At 46.5% G+C, this 20,160-nt stretch overlaps 1 protein-coding gene across 1 annotated transcript in view; it reads right to left on the bottom strand.

Moving 5' to 3' along the window:
• Nucleotides 1–19,941, bottom strand: part of LOC8053806 (hydroxyacid oxidase 1) — a 48,417-nt gene extending 28,476 nt beyond the window's left edge. The window contains exon 1 of the mRNA XM_029989911.3: nucleotides 19,587–19,941. Within this exon, the coding sequence (XP_029845771.2) occupies nucleotides 19,587–19,774 (188 nt within the window). The 5' untranslated portion in view covers nucleotides 19,775–19,941. The remainder of the gene's footprint in view (nucleotides 1–19,586) is intronic.
• Between the last annotated feature and the right edge of the window lie 219 nt (nucleotides 19,942–20,160).

Raw genomic sequence — 20,160 nt, 5'->3', positions numbered from 1 at the left:
GAGGTTTGCCACAGTCACGGAGACCGCAGCACCCATAGCCGTACCACTGGTTTGTCTGTAGAAGCGGCCAGCAAAAGAAAAATAAGTGCTGGACAGGCAGAATTCCAGTAGACGGCAAATCTCGTCCACCTCAAGGCACGTTCTTTCGGAGAGTTTCGTGTCAGACGAGAGGGCCTCCCGCGTCACAGACACTGCGAGAGGCACAGGCACACCTGTGAAAAGCGACACGACGTCGAAGGAGACAAGGCTCTCGTCGTCCCGCAGTTCGAGGCCCGATGTGAGCTCGATGAAGTGTCCAGAATTTTGGACGTACGTGTCGGTCTTCCCGGTTAAAGGCGACAGCAGTCGGTGGAGATGGTTGGACAACGCACGTAACGGAGACGTGGTGAAATCCACTATGGGTCGGAGGGGGACATCTGGCTTGTGCACCTTCGGCAGGCCATAAAAGGCCGGCGCTGAACCGTTCCGGCAAATGAGACTCAAGTAAAGGCCTCGGGACTCGGGATACCCATCAAAAATCGTAGAGAGCATTTTGTTTAGACTTGCCTGAATCTTGGCAGTCGGGTCCTTTGGCAGAATCATGTATGCGTCGGTGTTGAGAAGCTGAAGCGCCTTCTCATCGTAGTCCGCGCGGTCGAGTAGCACGGTTGCGTTCCCCTTGTCGGCAGGGAGGACGACGATGCTCTTGTCTTCTCTCAAGTTCTGAATGGCTGCTTTCTCTTCCGGCGTGTAATTTAACTGCTCCCGTTGGTGCGCCTTGGACAGCACGCCGATGGCCTTGAGGCGAGCTTCTTCACGGATGCAGGGGTCTAACTCACGCAGGCCATATTCGACAGCAGCTGCCATCGAAGCAATAGGCGGCGTTGTTGTGGTTAGGTTGAACTTCTTTCCCTTTGCCAGAACACGCGTCTCGGTCTCAGAAAGCACTCTCGAAGACAAATTCTTCACGAACCTCTTGTTGGTCTCTTGGGAGACGGCGGGACGCAATTGGAGAGATACGAGCTTCTTCTGGTGGTCCGAACTCCTTCTCTCAGCGGCCGACGTGGCAGCAGATCTGGCAAAGTCGTCGATGGCAGGAAAATGCTCCGGAGCACGGTATTCCAGCTGTCTCCGCAAAAAGAAGAGATCCAAGTCCCTCTTCCTGAGAGTTTCCCGGCATTCTTGAATCCTGGAGTCGAGCAGACGACGTTCGGCCTGTTCGACGATCCTGTGACCCTCGGTGCTGTGGACCAGGCGCTTCAGGCGGAGACTCTTCGGGATTAGCCGCAGTTCCTTGCAAGTCTTGTTGAACGTGAGGTGGGTTTTGACGGTAGAGATGGAGTTGTAGAGGTGAACATATCGCTATATATATTCCCTGCGGTGACTGCCCCGCGTCGTACGTTGGGGAAACGAAAAACTATCCAGAGCGCCTGCGGCGCCACCGCTACGACATCGCGAAGAAAAATGTGGAGGGAAGCGCGCTGGCCGAACACGTCGAGAAGACGAACCACTCCATCGACCTTGACAACAGCTCCATCCTCGGAACGGAGAAAAACTGGCGGAGGCGCCTCCTGTTGGAGTCGTGGCACATTCAATGCACACGTGGCAACATAAACCGGTCGACGGGGACCCTTCCCAGCAGCTACGTTTCGGGGTTAAGAGGGATAATCCGGAAAACACCCGGGGGTGTTCGGGTTCGTGGGCAGGCCGTTCCGCGGGACAAAAACAGTCACCCGTGACCAAGGGACCGAGTTGGTTCCGAAACGTCGGGATTTTTGCTTTTTAATAAAGCTTGGTTAGAGTTTCTAAGTTGAAGATTTATTAATCATTCCTAACCAGACGGATGTCCGTCGAAAATGTTTACATTTAAGTCTCTTTGCAATGACTACGGTCCTGTGGTGGTGCGGCTTGCCAAGCGATATGTTCACCTCTACAACTCCATCTCTACCGTCAAAACCCACCTCACGTTCAACAAGACTTGCAAGGAACTGCGGCTAATCCCGAAGAGTCTCCGCCTGAAGCGCCTGGTCCACAGCACCGAGGGTCACAGGATCGTCGAACAGGCCGAACGTCGTCTGCTCGACTCCAGGATTCAAGAATGCCGGGAAACTCTCAGGAAGAGGGACTTGGATCTCTTCTTTTTGCGGAGACAGCTGGAATACCGTGCTCCGGAGCATTTTCCTGCCATCGACGACTTTGCCAGATCTGCTGCCACGTCGGCCGCTGAGAGAAGGAGTTCGGACCACCAGAAGAAGCTCGTATCTCTCCAATTGCGTCCCGCCGTCTCCCAAGAGACCAACAAGAGGTTCGTGAAGAATTTGTCTTCGAGAGTGCTTTCTGAGACCGAGACGCGTGTTCTGGCAAAGGGAAAGAAGTTCAACCTAACCACAACAACGCCGCCTATTGCTTCGATGGCAGCTGCTGTCGAATATGGCCTGCGTGAGTTAGACCCCTGCATCCGTGAAGAAGCTCGCCTCAAGGCCATCGGCGTGCTGTCCAAGGCGCACCAACGGGAGCAGTTAAATTACACGCCGGAAGAGAAAGCAGCCATTCAGAACTTGAGAGAAGACAAGAGCATCGTCGTCCTCCCTGCCGACAAGGGGAACGCAACCGTGCTACTCGACCGCGCGGACTACGATGAGAAGGCGCTTCAGCTTCTCAACACCGACGCATACATGATTCTGCCAAAGGACCCGACTGCCAAGATTCAGGCAAGTCTAAACAAAATGCTCTCTACGATTTTTGATGGGTATCCCGAGTCCCGAGGCCTTTACTTGAGTCTCATTTGCCGGAACGGTTCAGCGCCGGCCTTTTATGGCCTGCCGAAGGTGCACAAGCCAGATGTCCCCCTCCGACCCATAGTGGATTTCACCACGTCTCCGTTACGTGCGTTGTCCAACCATCTCCACCGACTGCTGTCGCCTTTAACCGGGAAGACCGACACGTACGTCCAAAATTCTGGACACTTCATCGAGCTCACATCGGGCCTCGAACTGCGGGACGACGAGAGCCTTGTCTCCTTCGACGTCGTGTCGCTTTTCACAGGTGTGCCTGTGCCTCTCGCAGTGTCTGTGACGCGGGAGGCCCTCTCGTCTGACACGAAACTCTCCGAAAGAACGTGCCTTGAGGTGGACGAGATTTGCCGTCTACTGGAATTCTGCCTGTCCAGCACTTATTTTTCTTTTGCTGGCCGCTTCTACAGACAAACCAGTGGTACGGCTATGGGTGCTGCGGTCTCCGTGACTGTGGCAAACCTCGTAATGGAGGCGATCGAGAGAAAAGCCCTGGACACTTTCTCCCCAGCACCCGTGTGTTTCCTGCGGTACGTTGATGACTGCTTTTGTGTTGTAAAGACCAGTGAGATCGACCGTCTCCACACACATCTCAACTCCATCGAGCCAGCGATTCAATTCACGATTGAGCACGAATCAGATGGCTGTCTCCCTTTCCTAGACGTCTGTGCAGTGAGAAAGTCCGGCCACCTGGACTTCCGTGTGTATAGGAAGCCGACACACACAGGCCGATACCTGGACTTTTCCTCAAGCCACCCTAGGACACATAAGTCTTCCGTGGCTTCGGCACTCGTCAGACGGGCGATCACGGTCTGCACATCAGAGGAGACCCTTCGAAAAGAGATCGAAACGATCAAACAAGACCTGCGGAAGAATGGCTACCCAGCTGGATTTGTGAAAAGCACGATCAAAAAAATTCGACGCGCCCCTTCAACCCGAGACGCCCCCCCCTCCCTCCACCCGCGTGTGTGTACCCTACATCAAGGGCACAAGCGAGGTTCTCGCCCGAGTACTGCGACAGTACGGCATAGCGGTATCACACAAGCCAGTCTCGACCATCGGCGGCCTTCTCCCCCTGCCAAAGGATCGCCCCCCGAGGGAGAGGGCACAGGGACTGGTTTATAAAATTCCCTGCGGTGACTGCCCCGCGTCGTACGTTGGGGAAACGAAAAACTATCCAGAGCGCCTGCGGCGCCACCGCTACGACATCGCGAAGAAAAATGTGGAGGGAAGCGCGCTGGCCGAACACGTCGAGAAGACGAACCACTCCATCGACCTTGACAACAGCTCCATCCTCGGAACGGAGAAAAACTGGCGGAGGCGCCTCCTGTTGGAGTCGTGGCACATTCAATGCACACGTGGCAACATAAACCGGTCGACGGGGACCCTTCCCAGCAGCTACGTTTCGGGGTTAAGAGGGATAATCCGGAAAACACCCGGGGGTGTTCGGGTTCGTGGGCAGGCCGTTCCGCGGGACAAAAACAGTCACCCGTGACCAAGGGACCGAGTTGGTTCCGAAACGTCGGGATTTTTGCTTTTTAATAAAGCTTGGTTAGAGTTTCTAAGTTGAAGATTTATTAATCATTCCTAACCAGACGGATGTCCGTCGAAAATGTTTACTTATAAGGATATCTTAACAGCCGAGCCTCCAAAGAGCTCGCGTAAAGATATCGCGCCGGGTCGAGCAGAATCCAGGTCGATAGATGCTGACATTGCACAAACGGAGCCGAGATCAGTAACCAGTAAGTACACTGACACTGATGCAAGTGGTCACGCTCGTGTGTCTCCCCACAAAAATGCGCCCCGCCATGAAACTCCCATACAAAACAACAAATCCCTTTGCGAATCAGCCGTAACGATGGCTTTCGATATTGTGCGGAGCTTTCTAAGACAAGGCAACTACACATGGGCTCCTATAATACTCAGCCTAATTAATTACATTCAACCTTGCCTCCTCACTTGGTTCAAATAAATGAACCATTCTGTGAAATTCTAAATCAAACAACTGTCTTTCAATGGAATGCAAATGGCCTTCGCTCAAAAATGTCAGGCTTCAAACAACTTGTACGGACCCACTCTTTTCCACTATTAGCAATATCGGAGGCAGGAATAGAAGATGTTACCAAACTGAGACTTTCGGGATATTCATACAGCACATCAGCGCGGACAAACGGAGTTAGTCGAGCTTTAATAGCTGTGCGAAATGATCTCGTTTCCAATGAACATCAAGTCCCCCCACATGAAACAAATGAATATGCATGCGTGACAGTACGCAACAAATCAAAAACATTCACGTTAATATCAGCATACATTCAGCCACAAGTTAAATTTGATATTAGACGTCTTGAGACTCTATTAGAGACTACACGCTCGCCTCATATATTATGTGGCGATTTTAATGCGCACCATGAACTTTGGGGTGGCAGATACACAGATACACGTGGATCTGCCCTGCTGAGTATTATTGAAAAATTTAATCTCTGTCTCCTAAATGATGGCAGCGCAACTTTTCATAGAGGTAATAGTAGTAGTGCATTAGATTTAACTTTTGTATCCGCAGACCAATACCATAATTTTCGCTGGACCACAGACCTCGATAGTAGAGGCAGCGACCACATGCCCCTCCTAACCTTTTGTAAAGATTTTACTATGCCTAAAAAGACTCATACTTTGATTGCCACCAACTGGGAAAATTTTTCTGTACTTGTAAATGAGTCCATTACTGCTACTACATTGGAAGAAGAACTAGGACCAATAATAAAGGACTGCCTGGCAAAGTGCACAATACGAACAAAAATGCCGATTAACAGAAACGAAATAGATGCAGAGTATGAGAGATTGCGTGCAATTAGGCGAAGAGCAGAAAGGAAAGCGAGACGAACAAGAACTCCGGAAGATCGCCGAGCTGAGAGGAGAGCGCAAAAAAAAGTAAGACGGTATTTGGATGCCCTCGCACGGAAATCATGGCGAGAACTGTGTGTGTCCTTAGACGCCAAAAATAGCCTAGCAAAAATGTGGCAGATAATTCGCGGCATCAGGCGCCAAACTCACCTCCAACGCTATCCTTTCAGGGCTATTGCTCTCAGAGAAGATTCAACTGAACTTGAAGTTGCCGAGTCATACTGCGAACTGATTTCAGACAGCAGAGCTTCGTATACAATAAAGCAACCGACAACTCCTACCTCATTCGACCGCAGACTAGATTTCCCTTTAACGCTGAGTGAACTCGACAGTGCTTTACAAAGTACAAAGAAAAAGTCCTCCCCAGGTCCTGATGGAGTGACATATGCCGCTCTCAGTAGGTTAAAAGACAATCCACGACGTAGACTACTTGAAGCATTCAACTCATCATTCACAAATAGCTCCGTTCCCACAGAATGGAAAAGGGCTAAAATCATACCTATTCTAAAACCGGGGCATTCCCAATTTCATTTAGGATCATACAGGCCAATCGCTCTTACAAGCTGTATTGGAAAAGTTATGGAAAAGATGATTCTCACAAGGCTAAGCTGGTACCTAGAGAATAACAACATATACCCCGAGGCAACGTCCGGATTTCGATCCGGGCGGTCAGCATTAGACAATGTGATTGACCTCATTACCTGTGTGGAACACGGGATATCGGAGAGGAAGACAACAATAGCCATTTTTCTAGATATTCGTAAGGCCTTTGATTTTGTTGAACACGCTGCAATATTAACAGCCTTATCAGAACATGGAATTGGTGGTCGAATTTACTCGTGGATTGAAGATTACCTTAATAATCGGACTGTCTTCATGGAAACAATGGAGGGGCGCACCTCTCCTCATACAGTTAATAGGGGTGTCCCGCAAGGTGGTGTCCTCAGCCCGACACTCTTCAACTTGTGTCTAATATCTCTTGTACGGAACCTCCCTGAGGGAGTAAAAATCACATTTTATGCAGATGACGTCTGCATATGGACCACCTATCAAAATCGCTTCATTTCTCAGAGGAAGCTTCAACACACACTTCGAATAATTAGCAACTTCCTAAATTCACGCGGACTCAGCCTCTCACCAGAAAAAAATATTGCAATGGCATTCACACGCATGTCAATTAAAAGATTTCCATTACTTTTGGCAGGAAGAACAATCCCTTACGCTTCACAGCATAAGTTTTTGGGATTTATTATTGACCGAAACCTTACATGGACCCCTCATATTAAGACGTTGAGAAAAAAGATAGACTCAGCAAATCACGTTCTCCGCTGCCTGACTGGTAAATCTTGGGGCAAATCAACATACTCCATGCTCAGAGTACAAAATTCCCTCGTAAATGGCTTGTCGCGGTATTCGTTAGCCGTGCTAAATACATGCACAAGCAACATGTCGAACCTTCAGGCAGGACAGAATAAATCGCTAAGGATATGTCTTGGATTGCCTCCAGATTCATCCCCATTAGCAACACTTGCCGAAGCCCGCCAACTTCCACTTAACATCATGCGCATTCAAGAAATTCTCCGCATTTACCTGAGATACAAAACTCAACATCATCATCATCACCTAATGAATGTACAACAAAGGCGTTCAGACGTCTCCGAAAATATTGCACAGCTACAGCGTAATATCCCGCAAGCTGCCGCTTACCCTGAGCCTCCCGATTGCCCACTTTGGATTTTACCTTCACCGAATGTTTCGCTGCATGTAGACGGCATTACAAACAAAACCACACAATCTAAAACTGTCCTGCTGCAATGTGCACTATCACATATACATTCAAGGTACACAAACTTTATACATATATACACAGATGGATCAACAACTGATACTTCTTCATCTTCAGGAATTCATATCCCGTCTCTGCAAATTGTTGAGTCTTTCAGACTTTTACGGAAAGTGCCATCCACTGCAGCCGAACTTCATGGCCTTAAAAAGTCACTTCAACACATCTCGGCTTCTAATCTCCAACAAAAATGGGTCGTACTTTCAGACTCGCAAGCTGCACTCCAATGCTTAAAAAACCCTCTCTACAAAACAACAAATCAATCGTTAATTTCTGAACTTTTATATCTCCATGCGACAGCGATAGGCAATGGGCAGCACATTGTATTTCAATGGATACCGGGACACTGCGGCCTCCCTGGAAATGAAGCAGCAGATGCTGCTGCCACACGCGGACACGACATGGAGTTTGGTGAAGATATTCCTTTTACAAAAGTAGACTGTCGCCAACTTGTTAATACACTAGGTAAGGATCGCTTTCTTAGGACTTGGACATTGCCTGAAAATCATCATGCTTACTCCTACCACACTGACCCCTATTTACGAAACTTCCTTCCGAAAGGCCTTCCAAGGAAACTAGAAACGCTACTACATCGGCTAAGAATCAACGCGGCCTACACAAATGGCCGCAAGTTCAAATTTGGGATTGTATCTAGCCCCAACTGCAGTGCATGTGGAAAACCTGAAGATGTTAAACATATCATCTTTGAATGCCCGCTCTACAACACAGAACGTGCTAATCTTCTCATGTCCCTACCGGGTACTCCGACCGCCAACATAAACATATCTCAAATACTAGGTCCCTGGCTGTCGCCAGGCGAACAACGAAAGGCTGTGAAAATGTTTTCCATCTTTTTGGAGAGTACAGGCTTGATGGAGAGACTTTAGTGTTAAATATCTGTTTTAAATATGTTCTTTATTTAATTGAAAAGGTACCAACCAATGCACGACTACCATTCTCCGTCCGAATTTTGTCTTAGAATGTGACCACGTGTGTGACAAACTATTCGTGACCGTGACTGTGATTGTGTCTGCGTTGGTGTCTGCGATTGCGGAGGACTCTTATACAAAGACAATTGAACACAGTTACCACTAGCAACTCTGCTACGCAATCCGTGTTATCACAATCGTGCCAAAGTGTGTGTGAATTTTTTCACTTCTTTTCCCTTCCTCTCATATTCTTTTCTCCCCTTCCCCCATCCCAACAAAGTAGCCAGTCAAGGATAGGCCTTGGCTTACCTCTTTGTTTTTCTCCCTTTAAGCCTAATAAAAAAAAACAAAAAAACAGAGGGTCGGGCAAGCGACTCAGAGTCATGGGCTCTGGGTGACTAATTGATTGGGTACGACCTCATATCTTTCAATTCGATATCTGTGACGCTGGTTTCAAGGACACTCAGGTAAACATGATCGCCTTCGAAAGAGCTCTGTGTCTCGGTCCCTCAGCCTAGGAACAAGGTTCGCCGGGGACCCGTCGGTATCTCGGTGGCGAAAGATTTCGCGCACCCAGAAGGCTCTTCTGGGAGTTAAGCCGTCCAACAGATATGCACTAATCGCGTATGTAAGAGCATTTGTCGCATTTCTATTTGAGCATCCCACATGTACGCCATGGTGCTGCTGATGCACACCCAACCACAGGAACCGAAACCGCGGTGCACCTGCTAATCCGCAGCACCGCGGTACAAGAAGCGCTAATGACGCGCTAACACGGCGCTACTGAAGCGCTAACAAGGCACTACTGGAGCGCTAACAAGGCGCTACTGGAGCGCTAACAAGGCGCTACTAAAGCGCTAACCACGCGCTATATTAGAACGAAGTCACGCACTGGAAGCGCCACATGAGCGCTCCTTGGAGCGCTCACGTAGCGTTAACTTAGCGCTCCGCTGTATGTGTGAACAGGCCTTTAGGGTGCTACCTGACAGCTACAGTAGTGTCACATGAAGGCCAGGCATATGTACAGAAAAGTGGAGTATGTATTGGATCCCGGGTAGCTCCTCACCTCTGCGATGTATATTTGGCAGCGTGTGGAAGGAACATTGAAAGCAAACTAAAGAATACGAGAATTAAGGCCATCTTCCGATATGTCGATGACTTTTTTATTCTGTGCAACTCCGAAGTGAATGAAGAAGAGGATAGGTGCAAAGCAAAAGTTATAGAGTGCTTCCAAGAATGTTGCCCCGAATTGGATTTCACGTATGAATTACCCGTTGAAAAATCCATCAGGTTCCTTGACCTCGTGCTTCAGTTTAAAGAAGGCCATGCGTGCTGGAGATATGAGCCGCGCTCGTGCCAGGGGTTTCTTCCATACAACTCGGGGCATTCGAAAATCATCAAAAGGAGTGTTGCCAAAACTGCTCTTATTTACACGTTAAAGAAATCATGTCACCATCAACTTGAACCAAGTTTTGAAACACAGATGAAGCGTTTACGTGAGTCTGGTTATCCGGAGTCTCTCCTGGTGACCGTCTCGGAAACCATTTGCCAGAAGTTGAAACGCGAGCATGCAGGGAATGAGGCTTCATCGCAAGCTACAAATCGAAGAAACGTAGCTGTCATACCCTACATCCATGGGCTCACATACAACCTAAAAAAGATTGCCGAGAGGCATGTTATTCGGGTTGTGTGCTCGGCACCAAACAAGGCCTACTCCATGTGCCGGAGAACTAATCGCAAAACAAATCAAGAGAAGAAGCAATGCACAATTGCTCACAGGACGCAATACACCCCGTGCCAAAGCGGCGTTGTGTACAACATACGGCTTTCCTGTGGGCGGTGTGTGAATGATCGAGCTAGGGAGCACGCGGCTTCTGTTAAAGGAACATCGGCAGGACACCTTTCTGCACATTGCCGGTCCTGCAAGTGCTCTCCTAATTTTAACAGCATCACCATTATAGGGCGGCAGCAGAACGCATATGCACGTGAACTAATTGAAGCTCTAGCCATCGAAGACAGTGCTCAACTGTGCGTGAGCACCCCATCTATCACAATCCACCCGAAAGAAAATCAATACTTGGGACTTGGCACGAGCCGCATAACACCCTGATGGGGGCATCGCGCGGACATGGCGGATGGCTGTCATCACTAGCTGTAGTAAAGAAAAAAAAGGAAGACGAAGTATTAAAGGCAGCAAGTTGATAGTCAGCGGTGTGTATGTATTTCCTCTCACGGTTTTTCTAATTTGTAATTGTTCAGCTGACCATATTCAAGACATTAACAATGTTTTAAAATAGTGTGAATTATGGGGAATGGAACTTAACACGACTAAATGCGAGGCTATGAGAGTATCATGTAAATCTATTGTTCCTTCTTCTTATTTTCTCAAAAATGTCCCCTTACTTTCTGTCTCTTCATATAAATACCTAGGTGTGTATATAACCTCGTATATTTCCTGGCAAATGCATGCTGAGTATGTTATAACGCTAATCGAATGCTGAGTTATAGAAAACAAAACTTTTCACTTGCCCCTTCATTTCTGAGACTAATAACCCTGTACAAAACGCTCGTACGCTCTAAATTACAAAATGCTTTTTCTTGCTGGGACCCCGGTCATTCCAAACTAACTAACGCCCTGGAATCAAATCAGAATCGCTCTGCTCGTTTTATTATTAATAACTTTCATCCCACCGCAAGCGTGACCTCCATGAAAACTAGCCTATCGTTGCCTAACCTTACTTTACGTCGCAAAATAGCTCGCTTGTGTCTCTTTCATTAGATAGACCATACTAACTCATTACATCGCAACCGACTGCTGAATTATCCGTCTTATATTTCGTCACGCATTGTTCATATGTAAAAAGTAGACATTCTAAAATGTAACACTAATGCACTCCGAGGGTCATTCATTCCGAAGATTTCAGTGGATTGGAACCACCTTCCCGCATTTATCGCAACAATTGTTCCTGACCATTTATTGAGAACTGCCATAAATAATCTATATTGCTCTAACCTCCACTCCCCTCTTTAATGCCGATGGCCTTGAGGGTATTATAAATAAATAAATAAATAAATGTGGGCCTGACATAAGAACTCGGTGCAGTCGCATGAAACTAAAACAGCCTTTGTAAGAGTGACTTGTGAAACCAACGAAGGATATCTGGCACGCTCCAGCGGAGGACGGGGGGTTAATTTAGAGCTGTATTGTAGGCGTAGGGGAAAAAACAACCACAAGGAAATACATTACTCGTTAGTGGAAAATAAAACGAACGCTTTACGTGCGTAGGCTACTTCAAATTATAAGGAAGGCGGTATTGTTACCGATAAAAAGGAAGACATGTTACTTTTGTGTACGTTTGGTAGCGTATATCGACCCTTCCTGTAATTGACGGCATCAGCGGTTTTCGACACTGTGACAAAGAACGTGGGCGTTGGGAGGTTATATATATATATATATATATATATCAAGTGGGGTTGGTTTACTACAGGTTTGACTTGGGCTAGTTGGTACATATTGAATAGGCACATATTGAGACTAAAACGCAAACACGCAGGAACTGAGGCTCCATCGAAAGCTACAATTCAAAGGAACGTTGCGGTTGTTCCTTACATACACAGACTAGCACGCAACCTCAAATAAAGATTGCCGCGAGGCATGATATTCGGGTTATGTGATCGGCACCAAACAAGGCGTACTCCATGTGCCGCAGAACAAACCAAAGCACAATCAAGAAAAGAAGCAATGCACAATTGCTCACGGGACGCAGTATACCCCGTGCCAAGTGGGCGTTGTGTACCACATACTACTTTCCTGTGGCGTGCACTGCATAGGGCAAACTGGGCGGTGTATGAACGATCGAGCTAGGGAGCACGCGGATCCTGTTAAAGGAACATCGGCCGGACATCTCTCTGCACACTGCCGGTCTTGCAGTTGCACTCCTAATATTAACAACACCATTATAGGGCAACACCGGAACGCATATGCACGCGACCGTGATTGAAGCGCTGGCCATTGAAGAAAATTATCAAATGTGCGTGAGCACCCCGTCTATCACAATCCACCCGAAAGAAAAACAATACTTGCGACGTGGCACGAGTAGCTTAGCATCCTAATGGTGCAGGGCGCGGACATGGGGTTGGTTTTTATCACTACCTGTAGCAGGGAAAAAGAGAAAAAAAGGAAGACGAAGTATTAAACCAAGCAAGTTGATAGTCAGCCGTATGTATGTCTTTTACTTTCTCAGTTTTTCTACGTTATAATGGGATTGCTTGTACGGCGAAAACAGGCATAAGCTTTAAGGTATTTGAAAGGAGTGGGAGAATTTATAACTTGGCTACTTGATGCTCAATATTTTTAAGTCTTTGAAAAATGTAACGAGTAGCGTAACTATGTTATCCGTTACTCGAAATAAGTAATGCAATTAAGTTATCTGTTAGGGTTTCGGAAACGTATCGCTTACATTACTACGTTACCGGTAACGCCGTTACTGGCAAAGCGTTACCTCTGACATTGATTTGGACCACCCGGGAAGGGGGATTTTTTGTCGTGCAACCGAAATACTGTCTACTCGGCGCCTTTTCCGCAATAAGTCCTCGTCACATTGCGGGCCCCTGGGCCGTGATTCGAACAGTCAGCTGAAACTGCCACGTCGAATGGGCCATTCATAATGTTGGAGACCCTACCTGACTTGCATTGACGTCACATCGGCTGCCGTTATGGTGGCCTTGTTAATGAACCGGAACCTCCAGCAGCGTATATTTCGCACTACCGAACTTGGTTTTCTCGGCAAGGACAAGATGAAATGACCACCAACACGGCGCGATGACGTCATGAGAGATACTCGATGCAAGGAGCTACAGAGGATTGGAAGATTGCCTTGTGCGAATGTTGGCAGCTGCGCAAAAGTCAGTAAAAGCGCGAGGTTGTCGTGCAATTGAGGATTGGCAGCACTGGTTTAGGGTGTAGATGAGAAATGTAGCCAGTGCAGTACAACTGCTAGCTTGGGGTATTTAACGCGCATCAGGCTGTAGTGGTGCGCGACGACACGCCGGTACGATGTTCGTCCAGATCGAAAGGGGCAGAGGTTAGGGTCGAACCCAGGATCTCCGAGATCTGCAGCACGAGCTTTCGCTCCATGCCGTCCGAGGCGCAATGCATAAACACACTCGACCACAGATTCCTACAGTGTGTAAAGAAATGCTTTTAACACATCTTAGGCGGCCTGCGAAAATTGGTTTCTCAAGGTATCCTGCTGGTATTCACTGCAAAGGTGCGGCTAGATGGTTGAAGCTTAGCGTGGACATGTCAGCGGAGGAAGTTTCATGAAAAAAGTTTCTGGTTTGAGTAGTAGCATGGCGAATCTTATTAATTTACTACGTAATAACCTGAACACTTCTGTTCCTAAAATTTAACAACTCATTTTGACTGTATGCAGAAATCACGGTATGCAAATCTGCAACTGCAATACGCCAGGTAGAAGGAATAGCGAAACATTTAACTACCGACGTTTCTGGAATTTAACCATTCCCCAACAATGGTAACGCAGATTTCTGAAGTTGCTGCGATAATCGAGGTTCAAGCATTAAACTCGAGAAAGGAATTTCTCATATTTTTCTCCTGTGCTTTCACTTGCATTTGTGGATCCATATCTGCTACTTCGTGGCATTTACATTTTACCCTCATCTCATGTCGTAGAACATCCCGAATTCTTACCAATTATCGTGGCACGTTAATTAGGTGCTAGAAATCTAAACACTGACTCATTACTTGCCCACGCCAATTTAAAAAAAACGAAACACATGGACAGGAAACATGTATGGCATATTGGTAGGCAATTGCGTTGCATACTTAAAACGTTTTGGCAACACAAATCTTCGACGATACTCTGAGTTTCAAATATGCAGGGATGATAACCCTGGCGATCTCCCAGAGCCTTCCATACTCACGGTCCCCTCTCCTTCAGTGCGTTCGGCAGAACGAGATCCTCCTCGCCTACTCTCTGGTCACATGACCTTCCCCGTTAGCCAATCAGCAACGAGCCATTTTTTTTTTGTGGCTACTGTCAAAGGAGATATACTGCATAGCTTTTGCGATCTTTTGCACCTCTCCAGAGGACCGTCCGGCTCGGAGCTTTCGGTCTGTCTGCGCGGCTCAAATTTCGCGCCAATTCTCCCTCAATTGAATAGGTGTATAATTACAGGCGAAATCACGTTTTCCCGCCAAGTTTAGCTAGGAAATTTCAAGAGTGTATTCTTGACCCTCTTAAAAATGCGCGCCATCTATACTCCGTTCGCTTCTAAGCTGAGACTGCGGTGGAAGCTACGTTCACGTTATACGATTCATTGGCCCCTCCTTCGTCACTTGGTCACGCTCCCGCCCATTATCACGAACACAGAGCTTGTTCAGGTGATGAAAGGCTTATGGGTCCAGCGGGCACATAGCTCCCACCCCAGATTCAGCTTCGGGGCCAACAGAGTATATATATAGCTTCATGAGCCACCTATCTGAGTTAGCGATTTGTACGGCACGTATTCTGAGCATCTGAAGGACACGAAGACTCCGTCAGCGTTCGGGGTGGAACTCCGCTCCGCTTGGGTCGAAAACGAGCACTGCGTCACTGTTCGGGTGATCCAATCACACGCTACGTTCCAAGTGATGGCGGCTGCCATTGTCGCTCAAAGGGCCCATGAAAAGAGTTTATTATACAGCAACTCGGGTTTTTCCGCTAAGTTTAGTTTATGAGTCGCGACAAACGACAGACGGACACAAAACATCGCCGTCTGTTGGCACTCGAAATGCTTTTAAAATATGCATGTTGGAACGCTACGCGGAGAACGAGTTGTCTGCTTCTTGCGCAGGTGCTGCGGTGACATCAGAATGACGCCGAGCTCTGGTTCGCTTTGACTGATAGGATAGTGGCTAGACCTAAATTCTAAAGGCCTTGAGGTCTACATGCTAATCGTTTTTAAATCAGCTAATACGAGCTCGGCGTTCTGCCATCATCGCAACCCCTGTGCAAGAAGCAGACGAACGTGACCTCCACATAGTCACGGACAGTTCGACCATCACAGGGAGTGGCTTATGAAGTATAATGCTAACGCTTCTGGCTCAGTCATTCGCTTTTTCGAGTTATTATTCACTGACGCAGCAATCTCACTGGCTACGGATCAATATTACTATGTTTGGTGCTCACCACGCCCTGATATTCTGAAGCTCTCGATGGCTTCCGGAAGCGCGCAACAAAACGGTAACGCCACGGTGCGGCTCCTGGCAGGAGCGTTTCGCTTATATTGCAAGTAACAGCCGTCCTTATACTTTGTATCACCTTAAGCCGAGACGTAGCCGGTACTACGAGCTGATTGGACCAAATCAGGCTGCGTCAAAAGCGCTCTATCATGGTGTAGCGTCTTGTATCTGTGAGTGTTCTATCATCTATCAATAATAAACAAAAAAATGCGTAGTGACTTGCGCTTTTCACGGTGATTTGTTCGTCCCATTACCTGGTAGCGTCCACTTCGTCTGAACATAAACTGATACGAATTATAGTTTCAAATTAATGTTAATGATAGCCAAGCACACCGATGATATAATGGTTATACAAAAGGTTCAAAGTAAGAGTGGCCGCGAACTTCTCTTTTTTTTATAATTAATAGACCTTGAAATAGAGAACACCATGCAATGGGGTAAAAACAGGCAGGATTGTTTAAATCCCAGAGCAAAAGAACTGTATGGAAAGTTATGGACTTATTGACTCTTTTCAAATGACTGCAATATTTATGAATGAATCGTTGATTCCGAAGATATTAGGATTTTAGAGAGTGACCTAGACAAAATTTCTGTAGTGTGTGACAACTGGAGGATTAACACAGACGTACAAAATATGCACACACATAATATTTACTAAAAAAAAACTTTCCTTGTTACATTGCAAATAATAAATCATTAGGTTTAGCTTAAACGTACAATAAACTTCAGAGTTAAGCTTTTTGAATATTTACATTTGTAGAATCATGTTTAAATTATTGACCTAAAAAATCTGCGCGTGCATAATTTTATACGTCAACCTCCTAGGTAGCGTTCAAGCAGAATTAAGTAAACTATATTTTTCACTTACTTGTCTATGTATGGAATACGCGTCGGTTAAATGGGATATCCAGCATAAATGTTTAATATATACACCTGAAGAGGTACAAAACCAACGTGCCTGATTTATGTTACATAATTACGAATTCGGAGCGAGTGTCGTCGTCGTGAAAGAAATCCTACATTGGGAGTTACTGGCAAACGTAGACAATCTTTCAGGTTGAATTGTTTAGGTCATATATACCGGAATAAACTATTAATGAATAAAAATACGTTTTTACACCTACTATTGTATACGTCGAGAAGAGCTGAACACCCAAACGAAATCCGACCCTACTCATTTCAGATAATGTTTTCGCTTACTTTTTTTCCTTTTTGAAGCACAATTTATGAGCAGCATATAGGTCGCCAAATGATATCTTCCCGACAAGGTTTGAGAACTGTGTTTTATATAGATTTTTTTGTTAACATATGTTTCATGAATAATATTCTTAATGTTCCAGCTTTGTTGAAAAAAAGTATCATCTGTACCCTAGTAGCTTTATATATATTGTTTTATTTTGTACTGGTTGTGTTTATAAATAATGTTTTTGTAGAATTTTTTCACCGATGCATGCATTTTTGTTTTTTCTGATACCCAACCCCTCAAATAATGCCTAAAGGTGATGCTTATTTGTTTTGTAAATAAATACAAATCTACAGGATCCGCCAGTGAGTGAGCAGCAATCTGATAATAAGGGAAGGCAAACGTTAGGACGTATATTCTTCAACATTTACTGGCACAGCTGAATGTCGTTCCATAGTGGTTTCCAGACCGTCGAACACAAGCGCTACGTAAAAACCCTATTAACAAAGATTAAAAACAAACAAAAAAAGAACATGGTGCAGTGGTCCTTGCCGCTTCAAACTGCGGAGGACATGATTAAATGCTAGCTTTGAGCAACACCTGCGAGTAGAAGGACCGAAATCACATCCATAACGCTAGAAACGAGTAGGTTTTCGAATGTCAACGTGCGAAACCTTTACAAGCTCCGGAGCGAGATCGATAAACACGATCGCTGGCAGGAGCAGACGCAGAGAGCCCTCTAGATGATGCACGCTCCCAAAATGGGCCGTTCCAATAATTGACTTTCCGTTATCATAGTTGTATGCTCGACTCTAGAACGCTGTCTTCTACGAAATATTTGAGGTGGTGCATGCCTCCAGGGCCCAGTCACTCGGCATTTTCTGCCTTAGTGATAAGTCAAATCAAATCAAAGTCAAATTGGACGTTTAGTGTTTATACAGTGTAAGGTTGGTCTGCCAGGATGAGGCGACACTGGTACAGCGACATAAGCACTGTATGAAGTGTATGGCAACCTCGCCTCTACAGCCCTGCAGATCTCAAATTATAAGCAGTGCCTTCGTAGTGCGAAATACGACATTTTTAGGCCGTTTTGTGCTTGCGCGTCCCCATGCACCGACTTGATGATATAAATTTATTGAAACGAATAAGAAAGAAAGTTAAAATTAAGTCATTGCGACATTTCGATAGGACGCCGAAGTCGCGAGCTGCAGTATTCTTTCGTTGATTTAAAGATATATTTCCGAGCTTTTGGAACGTTTTGTTTGTGCGCGTGAACGGACGGTGGTAGACGTGCTTGATCAGACGATAAAACGCCGCATTATGTAAGAATGAAAGAATCACGTCCGGCCAACGCTGGCAGAGGCAGCAGTGTTGCGTTTATGGTGGTGTGTTGGGCATGCTCCAGCGCTACCTAGCTGAGAGAATGCAGCCTAAAGACACTGATGTTTTCAAGCACTGGCAGTCTCTCGCCTCGCCAAGGACTTCCGGTCACTGCGCTTTGGAAAACCTCTCGACGATGTTTATGTCACAAGTTATGGGACAATAAAGTGCAAAAGAAATTTCGAAGTTGGACATTTATGAAGTTCTTTATGCTGCGGTATACAATACATAAATGGGGATTGGTCATCTTTTAGGACTCTTAAAATATCCAAAAAATATCTCACTAACAGATTTGATTGTCGCGGGAAGTTCTTTTACATAAAACGTGCAGATCTGGTTGATATAAGTCAGCATATGGGGGAAGTTAGTCGTGCTCCGCAAGGGGCCTGCTTTTTTTTTTTTTACTACGGTTTTTGAATGAATTCAAGATTTGTGGGGCAAACACAGACTTTTTCGTAAAAAAGCGTTTTAGTCTGTGCTTGAAAAAGGCCGGTCTAGTTCAGTCTAAAGAGCAGATTGGGTGGCTTTGACAGAGCCGTAGTCGCTATCTAATGGCCGCGGGGGTCGGCTGCCACTCGAGTGCCATTTATTTGTGGATGTTGGTTTTCTTTCTGTTTAAAGAACGATCATATTTGATGCAGGTAGACAATAACTGACCATATTTTAAATCTACGACCCCTAGCTTCGCCGAGGCCAGTGTCTCTGGGGCGAAAATTTAAATTTCCCGCAATGTGGTGAAAACTTGATAACCAATCATCTGCTTCTTTTTTGTATCTGGTCTATTGGTGAGGATATATGGCATAAACGCTGGGAGGAGCGGTGCTCTGGCGGCAACGGTTTGTCCTCCCACTTGAGAGCAAGTTCCGGGGGAGGGGGTAAAAGGGAAACAACGTCTTCTCGCAGCACTTTTTAAAAAAGGGTCCGTAGATCGACATCAATACATCAACATCACGCCGCAGCTGGCGCTGCTCTCGGCACGGCGCGCGTGCAGACGGATCATCTCACACGAATGTGGTTGTTGCGCGCGTGCAATACTCACGCCTATACTTGTTACACCAAGACACGAGCACTTTTTACACAAAGTTCATACGCCACGCGAAATAGTTCTTACAAGATTTTGGTTTCAGAACAAAGAGACGGTGCGTTTGGCGTTTGGAAAGTGTAAATCATGATCAACAACAGACAGCTATTCTCAGATGCATCTACAGACACCTTAATTCATCACATAAAAATAGCTATTGCTAACGCTCAACGAGGAACTGGATTTTCTTTTTACTACGGTTCTAGTGGTGAATACGAGTATAGTGCGGGCAAACGGTGTGTTAGTCTATACCTGAGATAGGCCAGTCTGTTTTCTCGGAGCGTCTGCTCCTGGTCCGCCCCGCTGTCGTAGTAGTCCTCCGGAATCGGATCCAAGTTGGCGATGCCGAGACGCCGAATGTCGTCCACCGTCACCACGACATCGTCGCCGGTCGCCCCCGAGCCCTTGGTCGGCGCACTGCTTGTGCTGTTAGAAGCCATGTTTCCTGGCAATGTCCAGGCGGTTGTTTAAAAAAGAAAAACCGCAGCGATATTAGCGACTCTGCGAGCCTGTTTACAACTCGGTGCCTTCAGTACGCGCGTTGGGTTCTTGTCTGATATCTGCCTTACTTCAAGAGCAGATTGAGCTGCTTCGACGAACTAGTTGTTATCTGTGGGTCACCGGCTTCGGCTCCGTGATCACGTGACTAAGCAGAACGGCGTTCTTTATCTCTTCGCTCCGAACTATTCTCTCTCTCTCTCTCGTTTCTCTCTCATGCTCGTTTGGTTGTGTCTGCTCGTGGAATGCTTGAACCTCCTCTCCTATGTCTGTCTCTGGCGCATCTGGACAAAATGGAGCATGGAGCAAAAACGCATTAACATCCAGT

The sequence above is a fragment of the Ixodes scapularis genome, unplaced genomic scaffold (genome assembly GCF_016920785.2).
Source record: "Ixodes scapularis isolate PalLabHiFi unplaced genomic scaffold, ASM1692078v2 PGA_scaffold6__148_contigs__length_123643588, whole genome shotgun sequence".
Taxonomy (NCBI): domain Eukaryota; kingdom Metazoa; phylum Arthropoda; class Arachnida; order Ixodida; family Ixodidae; genus Ixodes; species Ixodes scapularis.
The sequence above is the reverse complement of the archived record's forward strand: the minus strand, read 5'-3'. Positions and strand labels throughout refer to the sequence as shown.